This window comes from Choloepus didactylus, chromosome 15 (genome assembly GCF_015220235.1).
Source record: "Choloepus didactylus isolate mChoDid1 chromosome 15, mChoDid1.pri, whole genome shotgun sequence".
NCBI classification, from domain to species: Eukaryota; Metazoa; Chordata; class Mammalia; order Pilosa; family Megalonychidae; genus Choloepus; species Choloepus didactylus.
Window position 1 is genome coordinate 56,203,628 of NC_051321.1, and position 22,460 is coordinate 56,226,087.

Genomic DNA, 22,460 nt, shown 5'->3' on the forward strand with positions numbered 1-22,460 from the left:
CCCTTAATGTTTGATTTCACAAACTTCCTTGTTTATTTTATTTAGTTTAGCAAGAATCAAATTATTCTTGTATTCCCAAAACAGTCATGAGAAAAATCCAAAATTACCATCACAAAAATTATCCCAGCCACTCAGCATCTCCACTAAATGTCAGACACAAGGAGAAGCAGGGATCTTCAGACTCAGAGAAAGCTCCACATCCAAGAAGCAAGAGGGCAAAGGAGGCTTCCAATTCCAGTTATTAATAAACGCTGTGTCCCTTTGATGGTTACTTATACATTTATGAAAATATTTACTGAACACATTCTACAGTGCAAGGGACAGTTCAAGCTGTGGGACCATGATCACAAGCAAAGCGGGTGATCACTCTGGAAAAAATTCAAAAATAAAAATAAAAAACAAAAAAGTTGTAGACTTTTTTTGTTGCATCAGTGCACATTCATCCCCATTTCCTAACTTCTATGATAATAATGTATGATCAAATCATTACAAGAGCCGCAAGATGCGAAATATCTTTTGAGAAGCTCCCTTTCCTCCCAGACCCTCATTCAACTCATACCCTTTGCTTCCTGAAAGCAGTTTCCTCATTCCCGGGATGCCTGCTACCCTCCTTTCTTACTGATACCCCATGGATCGGATCAAATCTCATCTATTCCAGTGACCCCAGGCCTCATCAACAGTCTGTCACTCTCACTCTGGACTCCCCTCTCTTTCTCTGCAGTGTTTAATCCTGTACTGCCTGGTTTTGCAGTATATGCAAAATCGGTGCACATGGATTATGTCCCCTGGTTAAAACGAGCACCCAAAGGGACACCTGTCCCCTGCTTTTCTTTCACTCTCTCAAAGTGCTTCAGCTTCAGCATCTTAAAAAATATTTGTTGATTTATTGATTCATTCATTCATTACATCTGCTGAGCACTGAGGTAAAAGTAGTTTGTGGATTTAGAAAACCCAACACACACACACACACACACACACACACACACACACACACACACCAAAAACTACACAACATAAAAACTCTAAAGATGGGGACTAATTTAAGGGGAATGTTAGCTTGAATTCCCAAAAAGTAGGAACCAAAAATATTTTTCCTAAAACACCAGTTTCTAATTACTTGCATGCTCATTTCTGTATCTGGAATGAGGGTAAAAAAGTTTGGCCTAAGGAAGGGTCTTGAACAGCTGTTTTACTGAATAAATAAGAAACTGCCAAATACTAACAGCAGCTTACATTTGTAGTACGTAAATGTTTCAAACTGCTTTCCCATCCATTAGCATAACTTATCAAGTATGTTTCTTAAATGAGGGCATCACATCTAAGTATTTGGAAAAAATTAGGTTTTAAGTTCTTCTCCTGGCTACATTATTATTATGCCTAACAATTTTTCATGGATGATGGTCATATAAAATTCAACCCAGACTTTTTTTTTTTTTTTTTTTACAAATTCTGAACAAATGACAGCTTTAGGTCTTCCTACATAGCACTGGACTTCATCCAAGTGCTGAACAAAACACAGCATTAAACAGGGGCACTTTGCAGCTCTCAACACTAGCTGCAAATATGTTCATGCAAATACAAGGGACTTGCCTGCCTTCTAGTCTTTTGAACTAGTCATTGAGGATTTTAAGGGAAGTCTAACTGTTCTCATAAAATGTGGACAACTTACTATAAAAGAAAACCATGGCATGCCAACATTCTCCTTTTAAAGGCTTTGTGGAAGCATCAGAAGATCTCTTCCATCCTTAAAACATATGGTTCTGTTGCACTGCTGCTTTCTTGTTTTTTTTTTTCCTTGTGAGGGAAATTGTAGAAGGTAGAGGATGGAAAAGGGGGAAATAATATTATCTCAGAAACCAGAAATGTCTAGATGGATTTTAATTTCTCAAAAACTTATTTGAGAAAGCATTTAAGAGCTGTGGTTAAAATAAACAAAGATGAAAATATAATACTATGTAATATATTAGCTTAAAGTAAAAACAAATTAACAGCAATAAGTAAATCCTGACAAGAAAAGTATTCTAAGATATCTAAAGAAAATATACATACAGAAAATAGTGGTATCTTGTGAATGTCTAACGTTTACTTGCATAATGGCTTCACATTCATTTTAACAGTAATTAAAGGATGCCAAGTTTGAGGGGCCATGTCCTCAAATACTAAGAATTTGGGAGGGTACCAAAAAGATGCAAAATATTAGCTCCCTCTTATAAGATCCTTTACTCCAGCGTTAGCACAAAGTAGGCAACTAACTACTCTACAGAGCTCAACCCTGATCTGATCAAAGGCTGCACAAACAGCCTCTGTGTCTAATTTCCCAATCAACAGGTATAAGCCTGTTTATCTCCAAGTCTTTTATCAGACTCTTCACCCACAAGTAAAATATGTTAAGGCTTTCTTCAAGAAGGGTCTCCATTTAGAAAGCATATTTCCTTCTGCATGATAAGCTCAGATCACACTTTTAGACTGAATTGAATATTCCAGTTAAAGAGAACCCACGAAAAACAGTTATTATGTGGACCCGGGAATACGGCTAATTGTAGCACCACTTACACCGAGGAATTTTTTTAATTTGGTAACTTAGCCATTATCTGGAATGAAGAAAGCTTCATTTCAGAACACTTGAACTCAAGAGTATTTAGAAGAGCTCAACAGATATCTGGCATCTCCAACCCAAAGACCACAGCCCCCTGCTCCGAACTAGTTTCCGTAGAGCTTCAAGATACAGGAAACCCTAAAGGGAAACTGAATTCCATTCAGTAGAATGAGGACTGCATTTTAAAAGATGCTCAGAATAACTGAAGAAGAAAGTCCATAAGGAGCAATTTTGCATATCAGGTCACATCAGTTCCCTAGGTTAAATTGCCTGCCAGCTCTTCAGTGACTGAGAGCCACGTGGTTCTAAACCTGGGTTAAAGTCCCCGGAGGACTGGAATGATGGGCATTAGATGCTGTGCCAGGGGGCTGTGAGACCCTGATACATATCAGGATGAAAGCTTCATGAGAGTCACTGTCTTATGGGACCCCATCTCCAACATATCACAGAAGCACTCAATAAACAGTTGCTGAATGATGAATTATTAATATGGCATAACTTCATAAGACATCTATTTTAAGTGATGATTTAGAGAAAACAACTTTTTTTCCATTAAAACAGATAGTCTAATGGACTACAGTATTCTTAAGACTTTTTGAGATAACAAGAGAGTACCAGTTAAGATCCTTAGTTTTAAAGAATAGGCCAACACTGTTTTAGTTTCCTCCTTACTAAAGCAAATATACCATGTAACATGTTGGCTTGAGCAGCAGGAATTTATTGGCTCATGGTTTTGAGGTTAGGAGAAGTCCAACTTAAGGCATCATCTAGGCAATGCTTTCTTCCTGAAGCCTGGCATTTTGGGACTACTTGCCAGGGATCCTCGACCCCTTTCTCTTCTGTCACATAGATGCCTCTCCTGGCCTCCCCTCTCTCTTCTGGGCTCCATTGACTTTCACCTTCCTGCTTCCAGTGGCTTCTTCCTATCAGTCTGAATTCCATTCTGCTTATAAAGGACTCCAGTAATAGGATTAACACCCATCCTGATTGAGTTGGGACACACCTTAACTGAAGTAACTTCATCAAAAGGTCCTACTTACAATTGGTTCACACCCACAGGAATGGATTAAGTTTAAGAACATGGTTTTCTGGGGTTTTTAGCTCCAAACTACCATTAACACTAAACTAATTTAAGTAAAGAATGAATGCATTGAGAGGTTTTCATAATAACCCAAAGGGCTGGAGAACCATGCATGGGGCTACAAGGACAGGCACCCGCTGAAAGCTGTGCTCAGAATTTATCTAGTACAGACACTTTGCCATTGAGCACTCCCTATCTGTGATGCCCCCGACTTGAAGACAGACTGTTTTTTATTTTAAGGAAAAATATAAACAATACTGCTTTTCAAACTAAGACATGACATTGTTTGTAAGAAGCATCCTCATTTCAGAAATATTCACTTATATGGGAAATGTGAATCTGAGGATTGATAAAATACAGATTCTGCAGTGTGGAATGCTCACGCCACACACTAAACAATGGCCCCACTGCCACCCTGGCTGCCACAACTCCAGATCTCATTTCTTCCTGCAACCTCTGTCACCTCCAGAGCTCCCCGTGATCCCCAGATCTTAGACCTCAATGCCAAGTCTGGGGTAGACACATCTGACTGGTAGCTTGTACTCATGCCCTCGCTGAGAGGAAGGCTGGAAAACCAAATTCCAGCTTTTTTCTTACTGTGGGAAATACTCCAAGCATAAGAACAGAGTTCAGAAGCTGGGCAGCCAAAATATCCCCTACATGGAGGTTACAGAGAAACTCCCTCTATGGTAAAAGTCCAGTCTCCTCTGCTGTTAGAACTTAGAAACATGTTTGCAAGGCATCAGAACAGCATAACTCCCTAAGATAGAATTGAAGGCCCTTTACAAACCAGCCCCTACAAATTGTTCCAGTCTAATTTCCATCACCCTGCCCTTTCCACACCCTGCAGTCCAGGGATGACAAATTAGGCCACAGTTCTTGAATTGCCATTATCTTCCATGTCATCACTCATGATGTGTTCCGTCAGCATAGAACACCTCCCTCCGCCTGAAATTCTACTTACATAACTCCTATTTCACATCTCAGGCCAAAAATCATCTCATGAGTGAAGTCTTCCTCATAACCGCACTTGTGTTCCCTTAGCACTTTAGACCTCAGATGTTGAAGGAAGAGGTCCCTTCTCAATATATGAAGAAAAAGCTTAATTTATTGCTTGCTTAAGTTAGGGAGAGACATTCTCCCCAAGCAAAGCAGAGAGAGCTGATCTTATACATGGTTTGGGAACCCTAGAGTTTAGGGACTGGAAGGTTTCCAGAATCAGAAAAGTTTAAGCATTAATTAACCTTTAGAGGCAGAAGTGAAGCCAGAGTGAGAATGCTGCTGATTGGCTAAGCCTATTCAGCAGAATTAAGCTGTTGCTGATTGGCTCACTTTACAAGTGCCTGTGTGTGGGAGGGGGGACCTGTCACTGATTGGCTAGCTTCCAGAAGCATGATTGCTAAAGGAAATTACTGATCCATTTACACAGGGGCAAAAGAGTTCTGACAGCAACTGGTAACCATGGCCACAGAACAATCAGTCCTTCCTAAGAGGTTAGGAACTTTTCATTCTCACTATTACGACAATTTATTATGATATAATAACCATGGAGTATCTAACGCCCTAAAATTTATTGAGCACTTACTATGTGCCAGGCATTTCAGGCCATGCTTTACAAGGATTACCCCATTTAATCCTTTGAATAACTCCATTTGCAGAAGGGATAACCAAGATAATACACTTGCCTCAAGCATAAGCACCCCATCTCACTCCTGGTGTCCACAGGCCACAATGATTCAGGAGCTGACAAGCAGTGGACACCCTAAAATGTCTGCTGCTACAGGAAAAAAGAGAGCCCTGAATCACCGTATTAGTTCAAAACCTGATCTGAAGATAAATAAGTTCCGCATCTTACTACCCAACCGTAGCCAAAGTTGATAATAAAACTAACACCCTGTACAAGCTGGTAAATACATCTGTGAGCCTCAAGAACATACATTCCACCTATTTTCCAACTTTATTCAATTTTTGTATTTGGGATAGTTAGGTTTTCTGTAAAGTCACCGGGAAGACTGCCCCATTGCCCCTGGGAAAAATCTCTGGCCACATTTCCTCAAGGGACCAATACATAACCTTGTTATATGTGTGTTTCTGTATAAAGATACCTTATATGTTTGCCTTCCTAGTTAAATGTGCATATAATGATTATCTAGCCATTTCGAGACAACCCCCAATTTAACTCCATCTAGGAACAGCATCTTGGCCTTCAAAGCATTTTAGAGCAATCTTTAAACAAAGCCTCTGTCATAAATCACATTAGGGGGCAGGTAATTGGAGCTCATTAAATAAGGTAATGATTCATTAACACAGAATCACAGCCAACAGCACTATAACTCATACCTGAACGAACTCGTACATCACAGCCTTCTAGCACTTCGGAACACTAGACAACACTTCAGCGTTGTGCTGGAGGGCCATTTTAGGCAGCAAAGGGCACCAAAATGAAAACTGTGCCACTAAACATACTAAGAAAAGTCCACTTGTTGACAGTCTGAGAGCTGAAACAAGAAGGTAGGGCATCCCTGGTTGGACCTCAACTGGGAGCGTGTACACTGGGTGCTCTGCCAGTCTGTGCATGTCCAGGAAGAACCACAAAAGTGCCCCAAATATTGATTTTGGGTCTACAAAATATTTTTAGCAAGTAGGCAAATACACAAATATGGAATCCACAAATCATGAGTATCAACTGTACTTTATAGCCAATTCTCCATCTTTGAAGCAGCTACTAAGCCTGAATCACTGGTCGTCCAGCTACCTTAGCTTCCATAAACTGGCCAGGTTCCAGTAGCCTAAAAATAAACAAACACCAGCCAAATAATACCAGCAGCTGACAATTTTGCCACTTTAAGCACAAGTACATATACTCGAATACAACAGCCCTAACTCACCAGTCCTGAAGAAAAGTTCTCCCTTGCTGCTGCCCCAGATCGACTCACATGAAACTACCAAACCACATCCAAACCCAGCACACACCCCACAAAGGCGCTCTGATGTCACTAAAATATCTCTATTTCCCCCCCATCTCTTCTCAGTATGTGCCATGAAATCCATCTGCTATTTATTCCTCTATCAAAGATTATATATTCTTCATAAAATGAGAGGAACCAGATGATTCAGTCCTCACTTCTTCCAAGCCTAGCAAGGCCTTATCATCCAAGGTCAAAGACACATCCAAACTCTGTGGTCACCCATTTGGTGTGTGTTTGAGGGACCAACGTATGTTTAATCCATCCCTTGCCCCCAGATCAACAAAAAGGACAAAGTAATTTTTAACACAGCCATATAAATAAATCACATAATACCTACTAATACCATTTAGTCAGTCATTCATTTTTTGTGGCCTTGAGCAAATTACTTAAATTCTCTTTGCCTGCCTCAGTTTCCTCATCTATAAAAAAAGGGAATAAGAGTGCCAGCACCTCATAGGAGGCTCAGGAAAATTAAATTAACTAACATATATATAGCACTTAAGACAAGGCTGTACATGGTAAGTGCTATAGAAGGAATATTTTCATAATTATTGCAGGTCTCCAGGGCTATAGCAGTGATACTGACAAGGAAAGAACACCTGGGAGAGATTTTGTGTTCAGTATGAAAGCCTTCAGCTCATCCACCAGCCATGTCTGAAAATGCAAGTGGATCTACATGAAAAGTGAACAGTTTAGTCCATATCCAGAAACTTGCAATTATCTATTTGTTTTGTGTAATAAGCTGCTTGGCCCCTAGCCATTACCCTGGTGCAGAAAGGAAATCCAGTCTAACTTCAGGAACCGCCTCAACTTACAAATGGGAAAACTGAGGCCCAAGGACAGCCACACTCAGTCCAATACCACTGATGAAATACCATGTTACTAAACCAGATTTGACAAATCAACCAAAATTGACTGATTTTTTTTTTGCAAAGGAAGGTGTTATTAGTGAAACTGATAGTTTAAATAGTGAAAGAAAAGGCCAGTCTAAATGTGTATGAAAATGTATAGGTCCCAATATCACTACAGCTAAAAAAGGTGACTGACTACAATAATCCATTTCAAAGTAAGTAACTGAGGCTTATTTGTGGGTCAGTGTGGCTAAAGATGCTCTCTTAAGTCTTGTTTGCAATGAAAAACCCTCCTTCTAAAGAATACAACATTAAAAGGCTCTGAGTCAAATCACAGTTAGCAACTAGCTTACAAGTAATCAAGGAGAAGCCAAAAGCAACTTCAAAAGTTCCTTATTCATCAACGAAATGTGTTCAGGGGTACAGCATTACAGCCAGACACTGTAACAAATTCTAGGTACATTGTTTCTGAAATTTTAACCAAATAATGAAAATTTCAATGATAGGAAAATAAAATAATACTTGAGAACTGTTGCAGCTACTGCATTTTCTGCTTTTTAAAAATTCATTTAAAAAATAAGACTTCTTGGATAAAGTCACGGAGCATATAACAATGTGGATGAATCTTGAGTTGATTACCTGTTGACAGACAGCCTACCTGGGTCCCCCCCAAACCTGGGTCCCCCCCAAACCCCCCAAACCGGAAACACCGAGACTGCACAGGATGTGACGCAGCTCACCCCGTTCCTGTCCCACACACTGCCTGGGGAAGGCTCTAGTTCCCACATCCTTCTCCTTCCTCCCAGACTCTTCATCACAGTGAGAAACCATCGCTGCATTCCCATTCTGTCTTTTAGCATAAGGCAGAGGTAGACTAGAGATTTAACAGTTGGTATTTTTTTCTCTATTTCCATCCTGATATTTCACATCAGATAGAAAAGGCCACAGCTGTCGAAGTCTTTATAAGTAACCAGTAAAAGAATAAATAAAATAAATTTAAAAAGAAGAAGCCTCAAACAGTATTTGCCAGTTTTATATTTAGAACTACACAAATTCAGGCTTTTGTTCAATCTTTTTGTCTTTCAGAGAGAGCGATACTCGGGCCTTCAGAGGACCAGGCTCGTGGTGTTTCTAAATCAAATGTCAGTTTCAATACAGCTGAGAAGAGAATGAGCGGGTAATGGGGGGAGAAGCGGGCAGGGGGCAGAGGTGGGAGGGATGATGCTCTCCTGGGGCTCCCAGGCACAACATACAATGATTTTCCCCTGGGGGTCTTTCAATCCAGTGGGTCATAGCTTCAGAGCAGCCAGGGTATTCTGAATTCAAACACAGGAAGAAACAACCCCAGCCACCACCACACTGGCCAACTGATTTAGAGCCATTTAAAACCTGATATCAAGTATTTAATGTCAATTACACATGAAAAGCCTAAAAATCTTAACATCCTGACCTTTCCTAATGAAACTTCCCCCAGCACACAGCAACATTACTGAGCCAAGCAACCGTAACATTGTAGCTCAGCACAATAAGGAGCAAAAGAGGCAGCATGGACATCTTTAGTCCTCCAAGAAATCCTCTAACTGTGGTTACAGCATATTAGGCAGTAAAGTTTCAGAGGGCGCAGCGGACAAAAGTTCCTAACAAAACCAAGCTGAGCTTTGTTGGGTGTAGAGACAAAGTTCCTAGTGAGTCACAGACCATCAGTTTCCTGTGCCTGAAGGTAACTACAGAATAAAATAATGCTTAAAATAGTAAAACCATCCTCCTGGGCGACACTAGCCTCAGCCTAGAGTAGCAGTTTTCAAAGCAGCAGTCCTCCAGGATGCATCTCTCCGGTAGGATTAATGCCTATAAAACACGGTGCTTGTTCTGTCTTTTTCTGGCCTAAGTTACGTTGCCCTTGATAATGAATTTTAACACAGAAGCTGGCTTGGGAAATTAGCCTTCTATTGATCTGATGACTGCAACTGAGGTCCTCTGGACGGTTGTCTGCAGACTTTGAGGGCAAAGATTCTCAAACTTTTTGAGCACTTCTATCCAGTTTTCAAAGCTTTATCCCCCCGAGAGAGTGGGCAATGTTTTCCAGGATGATTTTTGCTGCTTGAATACTAAAGAGATAAAATAAATACCGTAATAAGCCTCCTAGACCTAAACAGGTTGCTGAATCCTTAACTTCCCAGAAGGATCAAAGAAACAAAAAGATCCTAACAGCCCTCAGGTTACATAGGTGCAACTAGTTACTTCTACCTTAGTTTGGTTAAATGTTCATGCCATTTATTCTCAATAGGTTGGCCGGATTCAGCAAATAAGAATACAGTGTGCCTGGTTAAATTTGAATCTCTCATAAACATACATAATTTTTAGCATACGTATGTCCCATGCAATATTTGGCACATTCTCACCCTAAATAAAAATGTACTTTTGTTTAACTGAAACTCAAATTTAACTGGGAATCCCATATTTTATCTGGCAACTGCATCTCTTACAAAATACGGAGCATAAAATTGCGGGCTTGGGGTTGATATGTTACATCTCAGTCCCAAAGTGGTATTTAACCGTGTTTGATAAAGTTTAGATTGGCAAGTCTTAGTTACCCAAAATGTCAGTTCATTATGTTTCTGCTCTCCAGACTTCCCAAGCAGCTTTGCTTCCAAGCTCCAAAACAGGCTAAGTCCTTGCTAAGCTGTCTGCTTTGCCCAAAGAACACCCTGCTCTTGGATAAATATCACCACATACATGAGAATATGAATTTGCATATCTGTGTGTATGCAGAAATTCAGCTTCCATATCTGACAATATCCAAATTGTCAAATCCTCTTTCTTATAGGAATATTTTTGGATTAAACTTAAAAAATGTCTCCTAATCACAGCCCTGCAGGTTGGTCAGAGTAACCTAGAGTCACTACAACCTTCTGGTAAGAGTTAAGATCTAATTATTTCTCAATAACAACAAAATTAATGAGCTCTGAAGTTTCACTTGGCAACAAGAGAAGAAATCAATAACTAGATCTACTTCTTTTTTTGCCCCATAATAATGAAGCAGGTGTTCCACTAGGGGATGTTTGTACAAAACTCCCAATTTCTGTTCAAATCAAGAATATAATCGCATGTATATCCATTAGTGATACTTAACCTAATTAATGTTATTTTTCTTCTTTTAGTCCTTTGCATTAATAACACTAAAACTTCATCATTGCGAAGGAATAGAAGAGAAAAAAGACTAATTAACTTCATTCTGCTCCAGGTTATCTCCTATTTTGAGTAAAGGGATGTGGAGTTGTTAATACTGTTCTCCGGGATTCCGTGCTCCCTTCTTTTAGGATTATTCCTGGTCCCTTCTGTTATGGGATGAGGGTGTGGGGTTGCACGCAACTAGCAGAGAAGGTAATGCTGTTACTTCAGGCCTGGAGCTTCTAAATGCTGGTGTGGGGCATCCAGAGCTATTTCTTCCACTCAGACTCAAAACCCAGCAACGTTCAAGATTGCAACTGCTCTGTTAGCCTGGGTCCTTCAATAACCAGACACTTGCTGGTTACCAATGATGTTTATGTAGCATGTCTGAGAAATGCACTTTTTTTGGTTTAAAGCACCAAGGTTTGGTTTATTTGTTATTTCAGCAGAACCCAGCCTAGCCTGATTGAGAGGGCAGGCAGTTAAACTTGCTGACAGTTGTTTATGCCAGTTAACCTTAAAACTTGCTGTGTTGTTTATGCCAATGTTGTTTTTAATTCTCAATACCTCTTGATGTAGATGCAGTTATCATCTCCACTTTATAGATAGGAAAACTGAAAAAGAGCAAGTGAGTGGATGCTTAAAATCACACAGAAATTAAGTGGCTGAGAAGGAATTTGAACCCATATCCATCTGCACCTAGGGATTCTCACTACTCAAATATTTATCTCCGGAGTTTATTAAAGGAAACTTCTCCATGGTATCTCAAGTCTTGGAACCCAATGGAGGGACAGCAAGTGTCAACAGGCACCAAGGTATCCCCTGGATGTTCCTCTTCTTTCCATGTGTCGGTAGGTCTTGACAACAGACTGATTAGTCTTTGGGACTATGTAGAGAAAATCAGAAATTATTTAAATAATAATTTATTTCTCTATGCAAAAATACATAGTCAAGGAAGAGGCAGAACAGACGATTTTAACAGTCATCCTCTATGGAAGCCATCCCCATCTCTGTTAAATATTCCAGGCAGTATATAAGTAGAGAGATCAAGCCTTGCCATCCTCCAATGCTGCACTCAAAAGAATCAGTATCATCAATACCTTCTTGTTCATTTTCTTAAGAAAAATTCTTCTGTAACTCCATCACAGATGGAGTATTAATTAGATAAAGTGGCCCTGAGAACTACAATGCCAATTTTCAAACTCCTCATTCCTGGTAAACTTAACTGTCTCAAACCAGTTATATTATTTTGAATTTAAACTACATCTGAGAGTCAGGTTTTTAAATTTTTTAGATTTAATGCCCAGGCAAACACAGCATATCACTTAAAGAGTCCTTCGAGTCAGTATTTAAGCTGAACATATATGTATATTTCAAAAAAGTAATAAGATTATTTAGCAAACATTGTAGCTTCTTTTCTAAAAGTATATTTCTTCATCAGTTGTTGGGGACAATTAAGGTAGCATATATAATATTCACCTTCAGCGATACCGGTAACATGCAACATGGCCGCCAGGGCTGATGCAAGAACAGCCTAAGCTATAATTAGCCTTCTTCTAGGAAGTAACAGTAGTTCCCGCCCAAGCAGTAGCTAGTTCGCGCCTAAACAGTAGCCGCCCATTGGCCATCCACCCCAGCAATAGCTACCACCAATCCCAGACCCCCAGCAACAGCAACTGCCAATCCCCCTATGTTTGCCTTCCACCCTAGCAACAGCAGCCACCAATCCCAGACCGCCACTTGTTGTTACTAGCCACTCCCTCCACCCTTAGAGTATATATACCCTGCCTCTTCAATAAAATTTTGCAGCTTGATCAGAAACCTGTCTTGCTGTCATTCCTCGTGTCTCTTGTCCCATACCATTCCTCCCTCACAGGACTTGGAGCTTCCGTTGATCGTCCCGCGGGCCAGGACAATCAGTTTAATCATGAAGGATAAATTGGTTGGTAATTAAAAGGGAGCAACAGAATCTGATATACCATGAGAAACCAGTGAATCCACACATTTACTCAGCTGGCTTCAAATGTAAGGAGTCTACATTTCCCAGAGCCCTGACCCTCTAAATCCTAGCAATTTAACTCTTGGAGGAACAAAGGGCAACTCAGAAAGCAAACTTGGAGGATCGCTTTTCTTCTCAACCAGTACAAGGTCTTCCAAAAAATCCATACCTAAACAGGAATGGAATCAGTCTACACTGGAGCTGCAAAATCATGCATAAGAAATAATAAAACACAAAATACTGTGTCAAAACAATTACCTAAGCAAGACAAACTGTTAGAATCACAGTGAATTCATGCTTTCAACACACTAAGAAGCAAACCCTCAAAGGCATATTCAGAACTTAAAAGTCTACCTCTCACTAGAGAGCAGGTAAGATTCTATTTGAGGTCCATTTTAGCATTCCAGTGCTTTCAATCCCAAAATCAATCAGCTACAATGATTTTCTTGCTTTTACTGTTAGAGTGTTGTTCAGTGGTTTAGCAATATATTAAGAAAAATGTACATAAAGTAGATCCATAACTGCAAATAGAATCATACCTCTGTTTGGGGTGAAAAATTAACCTGAATTAACTATCATCTTTCTTTCACTTCAGAGTCTAAAACAGAAAATATAAGACCTATATCCTCCTAAAACAGACATTAGTAGATACTTCATAGTTAGGTTATTTTTCCTGTAGGTATTCATTTTTGTGGAAAGATAAAAACACCACTTTCACAAGCAGACCTGGCTCTCTCTCCAGCCTCTTCTACTGGAGCCAAGTGGAAGAAACACGACACTGATGTACAGCAGACGGAACAGCTGGTCTCCCCAAGGAAGTGAATTAGCATGTGCTCACGGTACACCGCTCACTGCAGCAAAGCCCTCCACAGAGCCTCCTACTTTTTGTCTTCTGTTCAAATAGCCACCAGAGGGGTGGACCGAAAAATGGTGCATAGCATGATGCCAGATGGCAGGGAGGATGATAAGACACAATCTACCACTGTTAAAACACCCAGACAATGCTAAATCTTACCTGAGCCCTGTGGTCCTGGAAAACAATGAACGTTAGAAAAAAAAAAATCCCCCACACTTTGTATTTAGGAAAACAGGTTACAGCAAAGAACCACCTTCCCCATATAACTTAGATAAGACTTAGGAATGACCCTTTGTTTACCAGTGAAAAGACCAGATACAGACCCTCTAAATTCCTGTTCTTTGCCTCATAAGTGATTAGTGTACTTCTTGTTCTCTTGAGTAATAGGAACAAAATTCTTATTAACCAAACTTTGGTTCAGCTTCTTTCCTTCCTCCAGGCCCTGGAATTTTGGCCCACCCTCAGCCTAGCCAGCAAACAGACCCACTTTAAAAGTCCCTCTCGGGGAACAGACTGGTCTCAGTGTAAAATATTCTCAGATCTACTATATCTTCACTCTGCTATACTCAATTCCTTCCTCTCTATATAAGAAAAAACCCTTTTGGCTCACCTTTTGAGACTCAGGCAGTCTTTATGATCAGAGTATTCTCCAGAGGCTACAGTCCCCTCCCCCTACTGCAAGACTCCCTTTCCCCCTTATAATAATCTTTTCTAAGAAAGTCTCTCCTTACCAAGTCTGGATTTGTTTTCATATTTCACCACCAAAGGGTAGGAGAGAAGGATATTGCACAGTATGATGCCAGATGGCAGGGAGGATGATAAGATGGTAAAGCTAAACATCCTCTGGACAGTTATGAGGTCCAACACAGGAAGTCGGATGTTAGTCAAGTCTATCTTCTCCAGCTCAGGAGGTCAGGCATCTGTACTATGACTTGCATGAAGACCAATACAAGAGTCACTTTGAATTTTTCACAAAATATTACAACATATAATCTATGCCTTGAATTAGTTCTCCTTCCTAGGAAGTGTGCTTGCTACCTAATGAGACATTTCGCACAGTTGCAAAGTGTGATCGGAGTCTACTTTGACCAGGAGTTTATGCTTAGCACAGATTCACACATCTTGTTTTTACTTCAAACTTATTATATCAACGAACTGTGGTATTAATATCACAGGGGACAGGTCATTAAATGGGTCCCTATCCAAGCCAATCTTTTGCAAAGCCCACTGTCAAAGGAAGGCAGGGGAAAAAATGGCAGAAAGGAAAATGGCAACTGATCATGGTTCAAATAAATAGTCTCCTCATTGCAAGTATCTTAACTTCTTCAAAGTAAGCCTGTCTAAATCTTCCTTGTTTAAATCATTCAAAGTGGGTTCAAAACTGGAATCAGTCATTCATACATGAACAAAAAACTTCAGATTCTGGTACTCTATCCATGGCTTCTTCTCATAGAAATGGCCAAGACCAAGATTAAAGAAAAGTTGCTGGATGTGGGATTTGAACCTTACCCACCATAAGTTGCACTTTTGATTCTGATTTGGGGGCTGATTGGAAGGGTAAGAAAGTTGGGGCATTAGGTCAAAACTTTCAAAGTTCTCATGTGGCACCTCCTCCCTTCCTTATAATTCCATGCCCAACCTGGTTAGAAGCTGACCGAAGAGCCACTCTGGGGTAGTGAATATACAGTTTGAGAAAAGAGAACCAGAAAATGGCTATAGCTAAATTCTTACAATGGTGCCCTTCAGCTTCACAGAGGGTTGTTTTTAAGTTCATAAGGGTTGTGCCAATAAGTTCTTCACAAGTGTTTTGGGGGAGTGATGATTTCAGAGCAAAGTTAGAACTTATTGTCTCAATGATGGTAACAGTTGGGCAGGATTTGTAGCTGTCATATAAACTCAAGTTTCCCAAATCCAGCTTTACAAACAGAATCAATCTCTCTACACACCACACGGTAAATCTAGTCAATGTAACATTTACCCTGTGAGCAAAATTCTTATGAAATAGTTCTATCAAGTTTCCCTATATTTGTCCAAGTCCTGTTGGAGCTTTGCCTTATGAAATTAGACAACACTATACTGACATCAGTGATAATTTTGGTTATTATTAAAAATGGTGAATTGTCCAAAGCCTTACCTCTTTAATTTTCATCTAGTATTATTTAGGCCAGTGGTTTTCAATAAGGCATGCACATAATACTTACTGATGACCTTTAATAAAAATACAGATGTCTTGGACCTACTCCAGACTTGATGAATCTTTTTACTTGATAGTCTCAGTATAGTCTTAGTTTGGTATATTCTTGATATATTCTTGATTTTTTATATATGCTTGGACTATTGTATACATTTATATATATATATATATATATATATATATATATATACACATATATATATACATATATATATATACACACATATAAAATACATAAAATGTCATAGGATTATTATATCTCAAGATTTTTTTCCTCTATAAAAATTATATTCACCCATTTTTATAAAATCAGAAGTAACATTCCCTGATTTCTTTGAAAATAGGCTAACTTACTCATATCCTTCAAGACATTCATCTAATTATTTGGAATAGTTTTATTATCTGTTTTGCATGTCATATTATACATTAGTCTTATTATGAATACCCATCAGACGTTTCACATCTCAAAATTATTCATAATAAATTAACTGCAGTAATTTACAGTTCTGTCATCCATAGACAGTTTTGTTGTACTCGGATGTGTGCCTGAAGCTTCTGCTATCATCAACTTTGGGCTACAGTTTGTATCTTCAACAAATAAGAACTATCTCAAGAGCACCATGGTAAAGGTATGTACCAGATACTTCTAACTATTAACATTTCAAAGAACAGACTCTTGGGGATGGCCTTCTGATGACATCACTTAGACTACATTCACCATACTAGTGGGCTGAGTTGGTGTCTGCAAGAACTCATTTTAGTCAGAAGCTGATGACATCTTGAGACTGCTAACCCAAGGGCAAGCAGGACAAGAATTAATTACATAGGCCCAAATGGACTGATAAGATTAATTTTATTGTAGTTATTTATTTAGAATATTGTTGTTTCAATGTTCTATTTTACGGATATATAAAAAAGTCCTTTCCCTTTCTGCTTCAACTATCTGAAACTCATAACAATTTAGTAGACTGCTTATGTAGAGTCTCACCTACCCCCAAAGTTCAGAAACTTGTACTATGTCCTTACTTTACATGGCTGTATGGTTATTTGCATATGTTCAATAATCATCTGTCTTCCCTATTTACCAGGATATAAACAGAAAAATCAATTATGCAACCAAAGCCTTATATAGAATGTCATATCTGAGACTGGTAGAACAGGCCACTTTTAGGAAGCTATTGATAACTTTACTTAGGGAGCCAATGCCTACAAAGCCCTTCTAGGAAAACTGGCTGCTGGTGTCCAGTCGTAGAAGTGGTGAGGACAGTCGCTTCTTGAGGCCAGGACCTAGGGTTATTTTGGGAACCTCAAGAAGGAGGAATTCACCCAAACGCATACATAGGTACTGCTAGTGAAATCTGATGGAGAGAGTTCCTTGGGTTTGGCTTCCTAGCCTTGGGATAGCAAATAATAGAGGCACTGAAAGTCCAATCCAAAATTCTTAACCAATATTTCTAGAGAGACATTGCAATTATTCAATATTGTAGGGCTCTAGATTTTGCAAAGGACACCTAAGTGAGCTTATATGGTATATTAACACTCTTGATATGACTATGTAAATAAAAGGTCAAGCCTAATGAAACCAGCCTTACTCTGTGAACAAGAAAAAACCTTTCTTTGAGATTATTAAGATCACAAGGAAAATTGTAAAAGACTTTGAAATTCAGTGAGTGTCCGGGCTAGCTCATCCATCTGGATTATCTCTGCTTTTGTTTGTCCATGATTAGGCTACTTTACAACTCTGTAGTGGTAGAAGTTAAATGGTAGAACCTGATGGCAATGCAAACAATTCCTGACTACAGAAATGTAAATTGTGTCCAGTGGAATGTAATTGACCAGAACCCTATGGATATTACAAGTTTTGCCAATTGTGCATCCATCTGTAAATTTATTTCAGCGTTCCTTATCAGGCTACAAATGTGTGGTACTTTCTGTTTTCTTTTGAACTGGTCACGATGTCTTACTTATTCCCTCATTAATTAATGCATTAAATAAAATATTTGACACATCTTTATCTTATAACTACATAGGAGCCCTGATTATATCCTCTTTTAAAATTTATCCATTAACAACTGAATGAAGAGATAATAACTACATTTTACAAAAATAGTAATAATAATAATGATACCAATCACAATCATGCCTCTCTTACCAGTTTTGACTTATTCAACAAATACTATTAAGTGACTACTGGGTGCTGGAGATACAACAGACAAGATGGACTGAAGATAAGTTGGCTGACAATAGTCAAGCTGACCTCAAGGAACTTATATTCTAGTGAAGCTAACATTCACTCAACAACATTTGTCTAGATTTTAGTGACCAGTGTCACAAAGTTTTAAGGCAGACAAGAAAATACACACTTATGAAATTCTCTACAAAGTTGTCCTTTCTAAATAAGTAATTACTGCTTAGCAACAATACATCACCAAAGGAAAAAAAGTACCAGAGAGAAATCACAGGTTTTATATAAAAATTAAGGTGTAAGAGGGCAGAAACACTCTGCTTTTGTGGAGAATACAAGACATTTTTCTCAAGTTCTTCCAGATAGTGGCTGAACAAGTTACCTGATCCCTCTGATCCTTATCTTCCCATCTGCACAAAAAGATAATATACCTATTCCATAGGATTGTAGTAAAACATTGTATGTGCCTGGAACAGAGTAAATACTCAAATATGTAAAAGCAGGTTTTATTAATAATATGCTTTTATGTGTTCAGTTCTCAGTAACTACTCAACTGATGTTAATTCTCTCTCCCCAAAGCACATAGGAAGAACGAGTGTTACAAATTTCCCCCTAATGTGGAAGATCTAAAATAGTATTATCAAAGTTCTCAGTCATTTTAAGAAAAATAAATCTAATTGTGTAAATAGAGATATTAGAAATGAACTGGGAATTTTACCTCGGTCCAGGATTCCAATGGTGTATTATGAGCAAAGACTATACAAGTGTTTCTCTCCTGAAATGTTCCAGTGTATGGACAACAGGTTGGGAATTACATGCCCCATTAGCACCTTATTACAAGTGACAGCTTTCTAATTTCCGTGAGGTCAGACTACAGCATAGGAAAGAGAGCACCCTGAGGAGGGATGGGTGGACACCCTGAAGCCCGCAAGGTCACAGGGGACAGCGCGGCAGGGAGATTCAAGATCAGAGCCTTCCTGAGACCAGTGAGATGTAGGAAGCAGCCCCGTCTGGGTCCCTGTATCGTCCCCAGCATGGCATTCTCAACTGGACAGGTGCTGGTACATTCAGTAAAAGGCAGGCTCTCAAGCTTATTGGAGCTCAGATGGTATTTCAGACTCATCTCTGTCTGTGGTGAGATTAATACTCATCTGAAGATTATCACAACACAGCTTCACGTATGTCGAGGGCATTTTCAACTCACCGCAAAACTGACTTAATAAATAAGGAAGTTACAATGCCAAGGAAGGAGGGAGATAAAAATTACAAGTCCCATAATAAAATTAAAAGGTCAAATTGTCAAAGTTATTCTAAAAGGAAGATCACCTCATGCCCATTTGCTAAAGAGAACAGGACTAAAGTTCCTACCTAATTAACCTATTACACTTAGAGAGCCCCACATTATTTTCAAAGTTAACAAAAAAGCAAAGTTAACATTTATGGAGCATGTATGTCCCCAAAACTGTGTTAGGTGCATTACAAGTATAATTTCAACGTTGGGAGCATTAACCTTCTAGAAAGATTAGATTATATTCATTTAATCTCTTCTAAAAGAATCATATATTACTTAAGAGATTTTTAAGATAAAAACTCACATTGTTCACTACATCCCCAAACAAGGAAAAAAAAAGTAAAAAGAATTATAAATGTAAATTTATTCACAGAATCTAATTGAAAATGAGCTTTGCTCATTCACTTAAAGGCATATTGACCTCAGAGAACCAGACACTTCACACACATACACACTCACGTACACTTGAGTGCACGCAGGATGCTAAATAGCAGCCGAAGGAGAATGGTTCCAGGTCAATCTGGGACTTCTGATTTGTGGAATAGAATCCCCAAGTTTGGGACTAGAGCTGTATCATCTTGGATAAGTGAAGAGTTATAGAGGACAGACCCTCCTCCACCTTCCCCCACTAAGAACAAGCAGTCCCTCCTCTAAATCAGTGTCTCATTCCAGTATTTAAGAATATCCATTTTGAGAGGGCACTGCATTACCAGACTGCCCGGACCAGGAGAGCAGTCCCACCTCTCAGGTCAGCCAAGCGCTCAGTGACAATTCACCCCAACCACCTCCTGCAAAACGTCCGCCACCCATCCGCCAGAGGGGTGCCCTCGCAGAGCACAGAGGCCGGCAGAGGGAGAGCCCGCTACCTGGTTGTCTCCGGGGCCCCTCCCAGTCTCCGCTTTGAAGATGGACTTGGGCTTCCGGGACTTGAAGTTGCCCATGGTGGGTCGCAGCACACTGTCCACCAGCGCGCTCGGCTCTACATGCTGCGGCGGCTCGCGGGCGGGCGGCGGGAACTCCTCTAGGAGAGCGCTGGGGTCAGGGTAATTTTCTTTATTGTTTTCATCTCTGAAACAGGAAAGACCCAAATTTAGAAAGCGCACCAAAAAATTAATAAACTACTATGAGGAAAAGGGGGCTGGCAATATTCATCACTGCTGTACTTTTAGGGTACCTTGCAAAATTTGTAGTATAGACTTAGACAATTTACAGAAAAAGAACCTAAGGAATTGTGAATGTCACTCTTTATATCACTCTACATTCCCTTTCAATCTTTGCTGGTGGACATATTTTTTATATTTTTAATTCTCTATACTCTAAAGTGCTTTCGCGTGTTATCATATTCTCCTCTCACGATAAAAATGTGAGATATACAGGATAGATACTATCATGCCGGCCTTATCGATTAAGACTCTAAGACTTGTCTGATACAAGGGCCAATTCCCTTAGACCCTGAACTGTTATGCTCTCGGGCCTGTGTTTTAGGTTCCAGCCATGATGCTTATAAATACCTATTTTAATAGGATGCATATTACCTGAATAATGTAATATTCATGCGCACACGGCCATGAACGCAAAGCTGAAGATCACAGCATCTGGGTTCTGGGCATGGGCTGGAACTACCTTCACACCCACAGTGCTGGGACAGCACTTGTATTTTTCACCCATCACTCAAATTCAATACTATAGTCCTCAGGTTGAATTTCCCAAAAAATACTGACCCCATAACACACTTATTTCAAGGCATTTCTCCCACTTAACTCTAAATGCACTTTATTTTCATTTTGGTAAGAATTCAAGCAATCAGGGACATAATCAAAGAGGGCTTTCTCTTTATATGATCAACATCAGTATCCTCAACCCACTGGCAATCATTTGGTGCTGGATCATGCAATTCACTAGAAGCAGCAACTTCCCACAGATGGTGTTTTGCCCTCATGCTCCCTTTCCAGAACCCATGAAAGCTCTTTTGACAAGGCGAGCTGGGATTCTCACGGCCCGGGGATGCGTATGGCCAAGGAGTAAGACCAGCAAAAGAGAGATTTTATACCCGCTCCTCAAGGCACAGTCCCACAAATAAAAGGAAACTTTCACTAAGTTGATATCAGAGGAAGATGAGCGCCAATTAGTTTTTGGAAAAGGACCAAAGCAAACATCATGACAGATACCAGGATACAGTTGAGCAAGGTGTGAAAATAAAACCTCATGAAATAGGACTAAAGTCTCTTGGTAAAGGAGAATCCAGCAAGTGAACACTTCTTCAGTGTTGGGAACCGAAAATAATGAAGTCAATGCCGGTGAAACTGGTTGTGTTTTTTCCTTAATATCATTTACAGTTACAAAAAAATTTCTAAGTCACTAATGCAGTTGAAAACCAGTATCAAACCATGAATGGGAAACTGCACTAGTTCATTCAAAGTGCATTTCTCTCACTAGAAACAAAGAACACTCATCCATACACCCTATGTTCCAGTGTGAGAAACAAAAGGAAGAAGAGCTGCCTTTATTGTTACCTAAATGTTCCTTATTCGAGGAGAAATTATTAGCTGCACTTTGTTTTTACATCATGTTTTCAAGGGGCCCCAAATTTTATAAACGTCATCTTCCTTCTTAACTTGGAGAGCAAGGAAGGGCGGGGAGCAGGCTAAGGCTTCTTTCTCGTTATATAAATGTAATACCTGAAGTGTCATTTTTAGAAATACATTTGCAACATATTTTTCCAGAATCCCCCAAACAGTTTAAAAGTACAGGTTATGAATTTTATGCCACTACTTACTGGAATAAATCATAGACTGAGAATGAGCATGGTGTCCCGAAAGAGCAAGTGTTCTCCCACTGATTAGTAGTGTCATTTGGGCCACATCATTTTGCCTCTCATTTCGTCATCAGTAAAATGGATGTACCATCTACCTTGGAGAGATAATACTGTCTCTGTGAAGTGCTTACCAGAGAAAAGCTGGCTGAAGGCCACAATCCAATAAATGATAGCTATTGTTACCCTCATGCAGGCCTTAGGCAAGTGGCTATTTGCAAAAAAAAAAAACCAAGAGTTCCTTTCAGTCTTCCCAATGCCTCCAGGATAAATTCCAAACTCCTTAGTAAGGCAAAGGAGCCTTTGTTGAAATCTCATCTCTGTTTATCTCCCCAGCTTCTTTTCTTACCTCCTCTTCTGGCCTCCTTGCTCCCACCAGGCTCTCAGGCTCTCAGGGTCCCTGCCATCCTAAACCACTTGCTATCCATTCAGCTCAAACTATTCCCTCTACCCTC

At 39.6% G+C, this 22,460-nt stretch overlaps 1 protein-coding gene across 1 annotated transcript in view; it reads right to left on the reverse strand.

The window, feature by feature from the left end:
* Positions 1-22,460, reverse strand: part of FAM13C (family with sequence similarity 13 member C) — a 135,333-nt gene that overhangs the window by 105,566 nt on the left and 7,307 nt on the right. The window contains 1 exon segment of the mRNA XM_037803805.1: positions 20,060-20,261. Coding sequence (XP_037659733.1) covers positions 20,060-20,261 — 202 coding nt within the window.